The 13323-nt window shown below is 50.5% G+C and overlaps 1 protein-coding gene across 1 annotated transcript; it reads left to right on the top strand.

Moving 5' to 3' along the window:
* Window positions 1-38: 38 nt before the first annotated feature.
* On the top strand, window positions 39-2243 carry F5J12DRAFT_780398 (heat shock protein 70 family; the record flags this gene model as incomplete). The annotated part of the gene is made up of 7 exons (XM_051742460.1): window positions 39-284; window positions 333-392; window positions 444-520; window positions 575-1590; window positions 1638-1841; window positions 1898-1946; window positions 1988-2243. The coding sequence occupies 7 exons, from the start codon at window positions 39-41 to the stop codon at window positions 2241-2243; spliced, it is 1908 nt and encodes a 635-aa protein (XP_051603917.1).
* Window positions 2244-13323: the final 11080 nt, after the last annotated feature.

Below are 13323 nucleotides of genomic sequence, written 5' to 3'. Positions count from 1 at the left end.
GACACAGCCCATCGCATGACAAGACGAATACTACAGCCATGAACATGTTTCAATTTGATGCCTCTTCGTACTCATTTTATCACCTGCTTTTTCGCTTGCCCGGAGTTGCCCCCATCCTCGTCCGGCTTGAAGACCAAGATACAGAAATTCACTGCTCTTGCCCTTCACCGCACCAAGCTCCATCCATTGGTCCACTCGCCACCAGAACTGTCTTCACATTTAAGCGCTTGATCGGCCGCAAGTTCAAGGACGTGGAGGTCCAGGAGGACATGAAGCACTGGTTAGTACATGCGACAATTGTTAAATAGGAAAGCATCTTATATCATCTGCAGGGTGTTCAAGATGCTCGACCAGCTGTCGAGGTTGACATCGGTGGCGAGAGACAACAATTCGTATGCCTTTTCACCCCTCTGGATCAGTAAGAGAACTAATATACTTTCTAGAGTGCTGAGGAGTTATCGTCCATGGTACTTACCAAGATGCGTGAGACCGCCAGGCAGTATCTCAACAAGAAAGTCAAGTAAGTTGCGCGTATACTAGTTAGGAGTCCCCCAGTGTTGACTACTATTATTAGTCATGCGGTCATTACGGTCCCCGCATACTTTAACGATGCGCAACGGCAGGCCACCAAGGACGCTGGTCAAATCACTGGCCTTGAGGTTCTTCGAGTCATCAACGAGCCGGCGGCCGCGGCACTGGCATATGGCCTTGATCGTACCGAATCATCAGTGATTGCCATGTACGATCTTGGCGGTGGTACTTTTGATATCTCCATCCTGGAGATGCACAAAGGAGTCTTCAAGGTCAAGTCCACCAATGGAGACACCCACTTTGGTGGCGAGGACTTTGACATCGCTCTTGTTACCCACATCCTCAACGAATTCAAGAAAGAGTCGAGCATTGACCTCAATCAAGACTGCATGGCCATTCAGCGCATTCGTGAGGCTGCCGAAAAGGCCAAGATTGAATTATCATCCACGACGCAGACCGAAATTAACTTGCCATTCATCACCACGGACGCAACCGGTCCAAAGTACATCAACTTGAAGTTGAACCGCACTCAATTTGAGACCCTTACCGGCCCTCTGATCCAACGTACCGTTGATCCCTGCAAGAAAGCGTTGTCCGATGCTGGAGTCAAGTCTAGTGAGGTGAACGAAGTCTTCCTCGTTGGTGGTATGACCCGCATGCCTAAGGTCGGTGAGTCCGTGAAGTCGATCTTCAGTCGTGAGCCGAGTAAAGGTGTCGATCCTGATGAAGCCGTTGCCATTAGTGCTGCTATCCAGGGTGGTGTTCTCGCCGGAAATGTCACCGACATTCTACTTCTCGACATCACCCCACTCTCCCTCGGCATTGAGACTTTCGATGGTATCATGACAAAACTCATCAACCGCAGTACGACCATCCCAACGAAGAAGTCGCAAGTTTTCTCTACCGCTGCCGATGGCCAGACCGCCATTGAGGACAAGATTTTCCAGGGTGAACGTGAACTCGTCAGGGACAACAAACTCCTTGACAACTTCAATCTCGTCGGTATTCCGGCCCCGAAGGGCGTCTCTCAAATTGAGATCACTTTCGACATCGATGCTGGTATGTCTTTTATACAGGTCTTCAGATAATTTCCTCATCCCTTGTAGATGATATCGTCCACGTCACCGCCAAGGATAAGGCAACCAACAAGGATCAGTCTATGACGATCGCGTCTTTGTCAGGTCTGAGCGACAAGGACATTGAGTGCATGATCTCTGACGCTGAGAAGTATGCCGATGTGGATAAGGCCCGTTGGGAACTCATCGAGGAAGCAAACAAGGGCGAGTCAGTCTGTGTCGACACAGAGAAGGGTACGTATTTACTACATGGTGCTTCACTTTCCCGCATTGATTCGCACCTGTGATAGCAATGAACGAGTTCAAGGAGCAGCTTGATGCTGCCGAGAGGGAGAAGGTGTCGAAACTCGCTGGCGAACTTAGTGAATTGGCCTCGAAAGGCCTCCCGGCGATGCTTCTGTCACTGCCGAGCAAATCGAGGAGAAGATCGGCGAGACTCAACAAGTTTCGCTAGGCCTTTTCCAGAAGGTGTACGAGAAGCGCGGCGCAGAGAATGCGTCCTCCACGCAGTTAACGCAAGGCTCTGAGGACACGCCCCCCACGCTCTTCCTTGTCCTACTTATACTTCCGTCTGCCACAGGTCTACTCGAGGTAGTCAGATCTCTGAGCTGTAGTATGGGTATCTTCATATTATGATAAAACGTCTTATTGATCCACTCGAAAAAAAAAATGGAGGGGTGACTGCAAAAATTGCGGGTCACTGTTTTTAAGTTGCGCAGTGCTGCAAAAGTCGCGCAATCGGCTATTTTATTTTTGTTTGTTTAATGTTACAGATGCAGCGTCATAGTGAATAGCGGTGCGCGGGGAGAACGCGAGGCAGGGTTGCGCGGAAAACGTGGCCTAGGAAAAAGAAAAAGGAAAGAAAAAAAAAAAAAAGAGCGGAGAGCGGAGGTTCGACGATCCTGTACAAACGCGGGCAAAAGGCTCCGTGGGCCGCAACGCAGATTCCAGATTGTCACTGGAAATTTTTGATACAAAGCCTACTGTACCATGTGCAACTGTGTACCAAATGCGGTGGCGGTTTACGTGAGGATGACCCTGCTGCCTGTCAGACTTTACGAATTTCGCATCGGGTCATGTTCGGTTTGTGGGCTCTCGTTGCGACGAGTTCGGGCAACAGCGAGGATGGTATACATGTATTGATAAGCATCAACTTACATGTGTATGTACTATCTTTTTCATGCATTCCATGCTTTGAAGTTTGGTGTGGCGAAATGGAAAATTTGCATGCCTACCCTGGCTTCCATTAGAGAATGAAACTAAGTAGTCTGGCTCTGGCTGATAAGAACTTGAAGGGTCAGTATGCAAGTGAGATTAGATAGCTAAGAGGGCCTCGTGCATGGCATGGTGGAGGCGTGCAACTCTCAGGGGAAAACAAGCCGGAATTCCGAGCTATCTCAGCGAGGCCGAGAATCAAGGCGGTTGATCTTCGTTTTTTCATGTTTGCGGTATTACCGTAGGCATCTTCGATGTCAAGAACCAACGGCAGTGCGCTAGTGCTAGCACCCACTAGACTGACCTTCGGAATTCGGCCTCGTCCAAGTGAGGGGTGACAGCCATTCGGTTGCAGAGAAATAAGAAAACACTGCCATCATGATTTCATGAAACATAGCCTGATCTCAACTCAACCTTGCGCGTCCGGAATTCAGTAGATGCGGATGCGGGGCGGGTTTGAGTGGGTACCGAACGTCGTGTTGTGGAGTTGTGATAGTGCGGGGGGGAGGAACGAGCTTCGTTTCGTGTATTCTTCATTAAAAAGACCTAGCAAGAAAGAACCCGGGTACCGGGCAGTCATTGCGGACACGATGAATGCACACACCGAACATGAAAGTTTCCAGCTCCTCCTCTTTCCACAAAGGTGGGACGGGGTGAGGAAGTCTGTTTGTGTGGTCCAGGCCCTGAATCCCATATCTGGTCAAGGAAAGAGCGCGCAATATACAGCTTTCCGAGGACTTGCTGGCTGCCACCCCGAAGGCATGACGATCGATCACACGATATACATCTGACACAGAGTAATATTGTCGCGCAGGCTTGTGAGACTAACCTCTTATGATAGGGAATTACCTGGTGTGTCAAAGGATCCGGCGCGCGTGTGTATTCTTTGAACGGTGCGGCATGCCAGTCTGCATACGAATACGGTAATTTCTCTCCGTGAAAGGCTATGGATAGACGTCGTGTGTATGTTCTGCATTCAAAGTTTGATAGGTTCGGGCGGTTAAACCATAACATTTCATCGCAGGAATCGCGGTGGATGAATTCATGTCTGTGAAAGCTCAGTATGGTGATTGTTGAGAAAAACTGAGTATGCGGAACGGTGTTATTGCCAAGGGAACCTGAAACTTGAGGTAGGCCAGCCAGCCTGTGAAGAGGATCTCATGACAGTTTTTTGATGTTCGAATATGATTGATTGGAGGGCTGAAGAAAGTTTTTGTTTGCGTTTGTGATCGATTCATGGAGGATGAATGGACCGGGGAGAGGGGCCGACCTCCCTGGCACCCTCCACCCTGCAAACACTCTGCAGCCACGGATGGCGCCTTCCATATCTCATAAGGTTATTAGCAGCCAGACCTCCAATCATCGCTGACTCATCGCGCTGTCCCACCATACAGTATCTTACGAACGTTCAGAATCCCGCCATTTGCCACTTCCCACTCCACCGCAACGTTGTGTCCCTTAGTTCGACACAATGTGTGCTGTAGTACATAACAATCCTTGGATGTCGTAAATAAAGACCATTCGGTATCAAGCACGTCCAATATTCCGTCCTCACAGGCTTCCACCCCCACTTGATAATCACACCTGCGTACTCCATGTACGGCCAGGGTCGGAGAGACGCCGATCCCCTTTCTTCCCTCCTTTCCCTTGTTGCAAAGGAACTCGGGACTCGGGCCTAGATGCCCTGTCCTGCCGTTCCGTCATGCGTACCACACGCGTTATTGGTCTTGTGGAGATGTCCGGAGAGACGTGTGTTTTCCAACACATAACGCCTCTGCGGCCATATGGAGGCACATCATATGCCTATGGGAAGGGGTTTAGGAATCCATCATGCCCTAATCTTCAAAAGTAAAAATAAAAATCGTCTCCTTTCTTGGCCTTTGCAGGCAGCACGATGCTGGTATGATGTAGGTGTATGATCGTCCGTGCGTATATATGGTAGAGCGCACTGGCCGCGCACGAGGTCCGCCCCAAAATCATGCCATTCAACCACGGTTTCCTATCATGACAGCACATGTATTTTGGTTCCGGATCGATTTTGGGAATTTTGGACGAAGCGCGAGGCGCGGCGCGTGTTTGATATATACAGCTTGTTCTCGTGATTTAGTGAGTGGTTGCGCCAGCGCCGCGCGGCAGAGTTCCTTATCGGAGCGGATGCGCATACATAACCATACATATATATCTGCAATATTAGGCGGACCCATGCGCTGGGGAGAGATGCGACTGTTTAGTCGATTCGATGGCGGACGTGAGTAGAACCGATGGCGGTTTGTATTTGAGCGTCATCTACACATGATATGATAAAACACCATGTTCGCTTGGGCGCTTGATAAGTGGGCTATCTGTCCAAACTTCTCGGGCAGGTTAGTATGGACCTGAACCGAACAAGATAATGACTCGGTCTCGTCATGCGCTGTGCGCATGCGTTCGCGTGGCCTTACCACAATTGACCGCAACGCTACGTCCAATTAGTGTAGATTAGAGAGAACTTCAGCGATAAGGGGCGCTATAATTTGATGATAGATTTGAATTTCTGCCACACCTTCCAAGAGATAGGATGTAGTACGCGTTTACCACGCACGATGTGCGGTCGGATATGTACCTGGGTCGGATGCAAGCTCTTGGCTGTTGGTGACTGAGTCAGAGTTCACTGAATTTGGCAATTTGGTGGGGCACGCCAGCGGTTTCAATGCTGCAGTGCCGACCTTTACTTTGGCGTAAGCCATAGATAGTAAGCAAAGACTCTGGGCTTGGTGTATGTGTCTGTTTGACCATCTGGATACCCTCCGAGAAGTCCAGATCGCTGAGTTGGGCTGTAACCCGTTGGACTTCGATCAATTCGCTACAACTTGACAGACAGTTGCTGAATTATCGGAACACGCTGATGCCGGACAGTTCAGTGAGCGTGCGCTTATCTTACATACGACTGTCATCAATTTTCTGTTAATCATTTTTGATGCTCGCCTATTACGACTCGAGGTGCAGTTTCATCCCTGGACGTAATTTTTTTTTGTATTTTTGGTCTTTAAACTCTGTTTCCTGATGTCTAGGCTCAGTCCACCGTGTCTTGCTGCGCAGCCTTCAGACCCCTAGCAGGGTCTCGTGTTTCAGCCAATTTCAATAAACAAGTCTCCGTCCATGTGCTACTTCCGCCTAGTTCTCCGTCGAGGACCCTCAAACGTTGTGTCTAAGGACGCCACTTGTGGTTCACACATTTTATGTTTATTCGACGGAATTATACTCCCGGACTCCCGACCCAGACCTCCAAGTTGGGGAGTTGTGTCTTGGAGCCTGCCACACATCCTCGAGGCTGATTGCGCATAAGGTTTGGCTGGCGATCTTTGTCGGTGGGGCTTTCGAGTTTCCTTTCTTGCACAGGGCACTTAGCCAAGGAAGCCGACGTCGGTTCGTGCACTGCGACCTGCATTTTTACGGGAAAGATCACCGCTCCTTCCGGTCGGCAGAGCAACATTCGAGGGATAGTCGGCCAGACGTAAAGAAACCGGCGTTTGCAGCTTTACAGGAGATGTTAGATGAAGTCCGTGGCGGGACACACTCTTTGCATGAGTCCCGCTTGACAATTTGATCGTAAGTTTCCATCTCTATGGTTCATCATTTCTTTGGATGTATCCCGTGACGGAGCGGATCGAGGGCCCTGTGCTTGGTTACCCGTTTTTCTGGGTGCGTGTTGATCCTCTCTGTGGTGTATTGTGACCCATCAATCGACGTTTGCTTCCGTTGCGACTGTGTCACCCGGGACGTACACCATGTATGTCTCGTAAACAGTTTCAATCACACGCATGGAAAACGTCTGGCAATTGTGAATTCTTTCGCTTCATCTCTATTGATTCTTCGTTCCATGTTTGCATTCATTCATTCGTTCGTTTCGCCTCTCTCCTCTTTAGCCAATGAACATGGCCACCTCTTCATCCCGGCCCGGTGCACGTTCTTTGTCTATACACTTTATCTAACCGAGCCCCGCTTCGCGTGTCTTTCGCTCCTTTCATATCTACCCCGTCCATGCTTAATCTAACCACGCTTCACGCTTCGTCTTTGGTTGGTTGTTCCCGCTGGCCCACGCACCTAATGTGCCTAACCCACCCTGCTGGCGAATTACTGACGTCTTGTCGTCAGTCGTCATCGCTATCGTACCCTGCGGTGTTAGGCGGTCAGCCACAGACACACTTCTTGGCCACACCGTTGGTTTATCCATGGTTTTTTTTTCCCGCGCACAGACGAGGGGTGCTGCCTTGCGGACTGCGCATGGTCGCCCCTTTCCTGTTCGGTGCTATACGCCGTGTCCATACTGCAGGCTATGTCTTCTTCGACCCCTCCGAAGTCTAAATGATGTTATGGTATGGCTATGTCTCTATGGTGTCGCTCGGGGATACTTCGACACAGGATATGTGGTGGTCTGCATTCCATTGTCACTTTCCGACTGGCTTTTCCTTCCCTTCTTCCTCCTGCACTGCGAGAAGAAATTCTGCGATTGCACAGCACGTAGGCTCAGCTGCTCCATGAATCCGATTGGTCCTCCTCCGAAGGATGAGTTCACAGCATAGTACCCACGTCAACTCCGAGACTTAGACTACCTCGTGGCTATGATGGCGTCATCACTCCTGCCGCCGCAATCGAGGGCATCCCTGCGTGGGGGTCATTTCATTTATGCCCACGCGCCCAGTTGGTCATCCCTGTATTCATGTCCCTCCTCGTCCGCTTCAGCCCCGCTCTCGTAGTTCAAGGTGGTGTTCCTAGGATCCACGACAGCGAATGGCGTATTTGATTTGTTCGGTTGGACCTACACCTGTGCTGCACGCAGCATATGTCACTATCACTGCTTTGGATGAGTATCCCGATTTGTAACCGGCTGCAGGTGGCACTTATGCCGATAGATTTCCCTCCCACATCTGACGCAATCCATGAAGTTCCCCGGGGCCCATCCGCCCGCCGTAATCACCTCGAGGATGTCGCATTCTTTCCATTATCATCGGTATGCGAAATATACAGCCGCAGCAAATGATTGCTCACCTTGGCCAAGTAATCTCTCCGTGCGCGGTTGGGGTTATCTATGATGATGGTGGGGTGATGCAAGCTTCGCTGCGATCGGTCGCAAGTGGAGCACATGTTGTGATCGGAGCGGATACTGAACTTCAACCCTTCTGTGAGTACACATTGTACAGCCGAATGTCTATGTGTTGGTTCAATTGACGCTCTTGGCTGCTAATTTCACCGCGAAGCCCCTCATGCATCTCATGAATGGATTTGAATTGGTACGGACTCTTCTAGTTCCATTTTCATATCTCGTGCGGCTATATTGCGTCTTGTCGGTGTAGGTCAACTGCAATTCTTTGCACCCCGTTGAGTTTCGAGCACAACGCTATGCAAAAATCGATGACATCACTACATAATACGCTGGTCAACGGCATATACCCCTGTGACGTCGGTGTAGATATGACGTATGTGGACCTGCCAATGCGCCAGCAGGGTCCTCTCTGGGGCTGAACGGCCGACAAGGCTTCCGAAATGACAATTTCGCTCGTTCACAATCGTCACTTCCAATTATAATCCGCTAGCTAGGCCCCGTTTGAAGTCACACGGTTCACTGCGTCTTTCCCATCAAGCTGATTGCGATCATCTCCAGCATGTGCTTCTCGCTTCACCTTATTGAATGGATACACTCACGAAAGGAAAGAGTCTAGGATCGCAAACTTTCTTCACGTATGGCGCAACTTCGCCGAGAAGGGTTGTGTCAGGAACTGCGGTAGCGGGGTCTTTGGTAGTCATCTCGGAGAAACAGATATCTGATAAGAGATGCCTCTCCTCTCCCTCCTTACTATATCAATGCCGCAACTACACGTGCCCACGCGCCCACAATGCGTTGTACTCGTGTTGCCCTGTGGTGCAGACTGCCAGTTACCGGATGAGACTTGGCCAAGAGAGTCGAGTCAGCTGGGTGAGATTCCGCCCAAGGTACTGGACACAGGTACAAGCCAGGATTCCTGCCTTGGCTCTGCACGGGGAGGCACTTTAATTGCCATTGTTGGTCGCCAAAGTAGGCCAGTGTCGTCCCACCTTCCCCCTCTTTCCCTTTTCGATCTGGCCCTCTGATCTTCCTTGTAAGTTATCTTCTTGTTAAGTTCGCAGCAGGTGATATCAATAGCTGGGTACCTCCTATCTGAAGGTCGATGGGGTGACATCCCTACCTCACCTCACCGAAATGAAAAGGCTTAGAATTGCGAGGTGCGCATTTATGGAATGTATGAACGTGTTTAAGTCGTTTCCGTTCGGAGCATTATGGTACGGTCTCGGTGCGATCGAAGTGAATCAATTAGTAGGTGAGTGAAATAGGTGCCAGTAACTTGTGCTTTGTGAATGCAAGGAGCTTTGGCGGTGGCAATCTCCATACCTTCGGCGCCGTCGATGATGACCAAATAATGAGACCATTTCCAATCCTGCGTAACTCATTATTTCGCTGGACCTCTGTTGAGATGTGTTGCGTCTCCAACGGCGCAAGAACTGCAAGCTTGTCTTACGTATGTACGCCAAGCCTTGCTTGTCGTTAAATCTATTCCATCAGGACCGTTGATACTCAGTGTTGTCTCCTCTACTTTACATTGCATGTAGTTATGTGCTTCCTTCGGAAGGTTATACAGGGGTCAGCAGCATAGTACACCTGCAACGCTAGCAAAGTCCCGGAGTTAACGACTTGAATGCTGAAAACAATGCTGCCACATATCCCCGTGAGCCATGTCGCTTAGGTCCAATTCCGTACCACTTCTCGGGATGACTAGTGATCGAAGAGAACAGAGAGATGCACGGCACGTCACTGGTACCCATAACAGCAAACGTCCCTTGGGTCCGACAATCCACCCATCTCTCTCCAGCTGGACCAATTCCCGCCAGTCTCGTTCTATGGTGGCGCCATCGAAGAAACGATCAGAATTGCAGAGTGCATGTTCCGGCAATGATGAGAAACATATCGGATACGTCGCAGGGGCATGGAAACTGTGACTGGTTTGGACCGTTGCACAGTCCGCAGATTGTGATGCAGTGAAAGGTTCAACATCCCAAACGCGGATAGTGTTATCTGTAGAAGATGACAGAAGTCGTCTTCCATCGTTGGAGAAGGTTACCGACATAACTCGCCCTGGGTGTCCCTTGAAAGGGAAACCAACAGGCAACCAAGTCGTCGTATCCCACAGCCGGATGGTTGTATCGCCCGAGGCGGACGCGAGTAACGTACCATCGGGCGAGAATACAACGGTGTAGACAGTATTCGAATGTCCATAGAGCGGATCGCCATGCTGAGCAGTCGTGTCTACATCCCAGATTCGAATGGTGTGGTCGTATGAACCCGATGCAATGTACTTGCCGTCTGGAGAAAAAGCCACCGAGGAGACCCAATGTGTATGTCCTTTAAGTGGTTTGCAAACTTCGGACTTAGTTTCGAAATCCCACAGATGGATAGCATAGTCATCCGAACCTGACGCGATCAACCTGCCATTTGGAGAAGTCGCGACAGCGAAGGGAAGGACAGAACCAGAAGCCATGGGATCACCGATCTGTAACCCAGTTGCAGAATCCCAGATACGGATGGTGGAATCATTAGAGCACGATACGATATGTTGTCCATCGGAGGAAAATTGGATCGAGTATATAACATTTTTGTGACCGCGAAGAGGCTTGCCTATCGGCAGACCAGTCTTTGCATCCCACAGGCGTATAGTGCAGTCAATTGAAGCCGATCCGCGCCCCATCGGGGGAGCACTTGATCGCGGTGATGCGAAATCTGTGGCCCCTATGATCGTCACCTGCTTGCAAGCCAGTCTCTGCGTCCCAGATACGGATGGCATCCTTGCCGTGAACCTGGATTCCTGCCAAGACTCGGCTACCATCAGATGAGAAGCGCGCCGAATATATGAGTTCTGTGAACCCATCGGGGTGGTCCCCAACGTGCGAGATTTCCGTGTCCCACACATGAAGTGTATGATCGGACGAGCCGGATACAACCCGTTTGCCATCTGGTGAGAAGGCAACCGAATTAACCAGTCCCGTATGTCCAGTCATGGGACGATCCACCGGCTCCCAGTTTCAGCGTCCCAAGTGCGGACCGTGTAGTCACTTGAACCCGAAACAATTCGCCGGCCATCAGACGACCAAGATACTGAGGAGACTTGGTTACTGTGTCCAGATAACCTGCCCACCTGAGAGCTTGTCTCGAGATTCCACATGCGGAGAGTACAGTCGGATGATGCAGATACTGTTTGTCTCCCATCTGGCGAAAAGGCTACCGAGAGAATAGGGTCAATGTGTCCTTAGCATGTTATGCCCACCTGTGAGCTCGTCTTCGCATCCCAAACACGAAGAGCCGCGTCAGAGGAGCCCGATGCGATCAACTCACTATCCGGTGAGAAAGCAACTGCATTGATGGAAGGCCGATCCCACAATGACCAGCACAGTTGAAGGCCGCCTTCCGGGTCCCACACGCGAATCGTTCCATCCTCCGAGCCTGATACGATCCGTTCACCGTCGGGGGAGAAGGCCACGGACAAAACGGGGCCAGTATGGCCACAGTGTTCTGCCACCTCCAGACCCTTCTGAGTTTCCCACACACGAACGGTATTATCATACGAACCGGATGCAATCCGCTTCCCATCTAGTGAGACTGCAACTGAGCTAACCGGACTGCGATGATCTTCGAGAGTTCTGCCGAGCTGCAAACCTGTCTCTGCGTCCCATATATGAATAGTCTTGTCATACGATCCCGACAAAATCCGCGTTCCATCCGGGAAAAATGCAACCGACAGCACTAAGGAAGTATGCCCTCTCATGGAAACCTGGACTTTTGGCCAGTGAACGGGACCTCCGGAGGCAACATGAGCAATCCTTGGAAACATGGAAGAGAATCTCGTAGGCAAGAGCGAACTCGTAGGTGAATACGGGAGTGCAGAGAGATACAGGTGCGGAGTGCTTTCTGAGATGACACCCCCCGAACATTCGGATAAATTTCAGAGTGTCAATCACCACGGCGAAAGTATGACACTCTTCATTTGTCTGCGAAATGGGGACCTTGGTAAAAATCGATCAGGCAAAAAGCACGAACTACTTACCACCAACCACTTCGCTACCCTGAGGAGCGCACCAGGTGTGGCGCTGAGTCCATTGAGGAGACCGAGTATTTCAATCCAAAAGAGAACTCGCACATCGTTGAACAGCTCCCCGATTTCGGCTGCAAGCCGTGAGTCAAAGGCACTTGCTGGTGCGTGACTGGTCCAGTGACGGCAAGAGTAGGATAAGTGAGGTGAGACGTAGTACTTGATGCGCTGATCTAAACCACCGATTTCTGTGTTGCACAGGTACGAACTGTCCAATTGGCATATGTTGAAACGCAAACTTTCGCGCATGACGCGCAGCGAAGCTAATGAGAGGTCCAGATGACCCTGCGACAAATCAACGAAGAAATCTTGGCTTCGGTCGAGGTCAGTCAGGTAGTCGTAGAAGGATGAATGCAGGGGGCGGACAGGGATGGATGAATCTGTGATACCACTCGGGAGAGAAGCCATAGGGCGGAGTATTATCTGAACATCGTAGTGGTCTGTCACTTGAGCGACCCTACAGCGCATGGCGTTCAGGGAAGCCACTGGAAGAGGTTCTAGCGTCCACAGGATTTGTCGCATGACAGAATGGAATCGCTGACGTGCCTTGGTCGGTTTGTCGATAATATCGCTAAGAATTACATTGTACATGTCGTCTAAAAGCGTCCTGCTTTCTTCCGGGGAGTGTGAGATGAGATCCTCAAACCGTTCTTTAGCAGTAACACCCCCTTTATGAGACTTGATGAACTCGCAAGCAAGACGAGCCCATTCGAAAAGACCATCAGATTTCTTCGCCAGCAATGTTAGGTCATTGTCTGGGAAGGTGTCGTTCAGGTTCCGCAACTTGTCAGTGATGAACAAACAAATATCACGTTCGGCGACGGTCGCAGAGGCAGTATCCATGGACCAGAGTTTAACGTGTTTAGCATGGTGCAGCGCATTGTGGATGTCGGGCAACGGCCGGGAGGTGATCAGAATGCGAAAGTTCGATGGAAGCTCGGCCATCTGTGTGGAAGTCAAGATACCAAGAATGTGCTCTCGAGTCGCTTCCGAGCCGCTTTCATCTAGCGTATCGATGACAATCACCACATTGCCGACAAGCGCACTCGGAAGTCTCGATACGGGTTCCAAGACAAGTTTCTGCCACTGCTGTGTGACATCAAGAGTGCCTCCCAGTGAATTGTCGGTCGCGATTGCATCTGCTAAGAGAGGTTTTAGCCTTATATCACGGTCGGCCATGTCGCGTGCAATGGTCGTGAATAACTTGTCGTGACGGCGTTCTGCTTGTCTGTCTCGTGCAAAACAAAAACACGAGCCGAGCCTGCCTAGTTCCTTATAACGCAGAGCAATAGTGTGAGCGATCGCAGATTTTCCTACGCCTGCTTGGCCAAAGAGCCAAAAGACGC

Source organism: Pisolithus orientalis, assembly GCF_024613125.1.
Source record: "Pisolithus orientalis strain OTSU chromosome Unknown F5J12scaffold_4, whole genome shotgun sequence".
Classification (NCBI taxonomy): Eukaryota; Fungi; Basidiomycota; class Agaricomycetes; order Boletales; family Pisolithaceae; genus Pisolithus; species Pisolithus orientalis.
The sequence above is the reverse complement of the archived record's forward strand: the minus strand, read 5'-3'. Positions and strand labels throughout refer to the sequence as shown.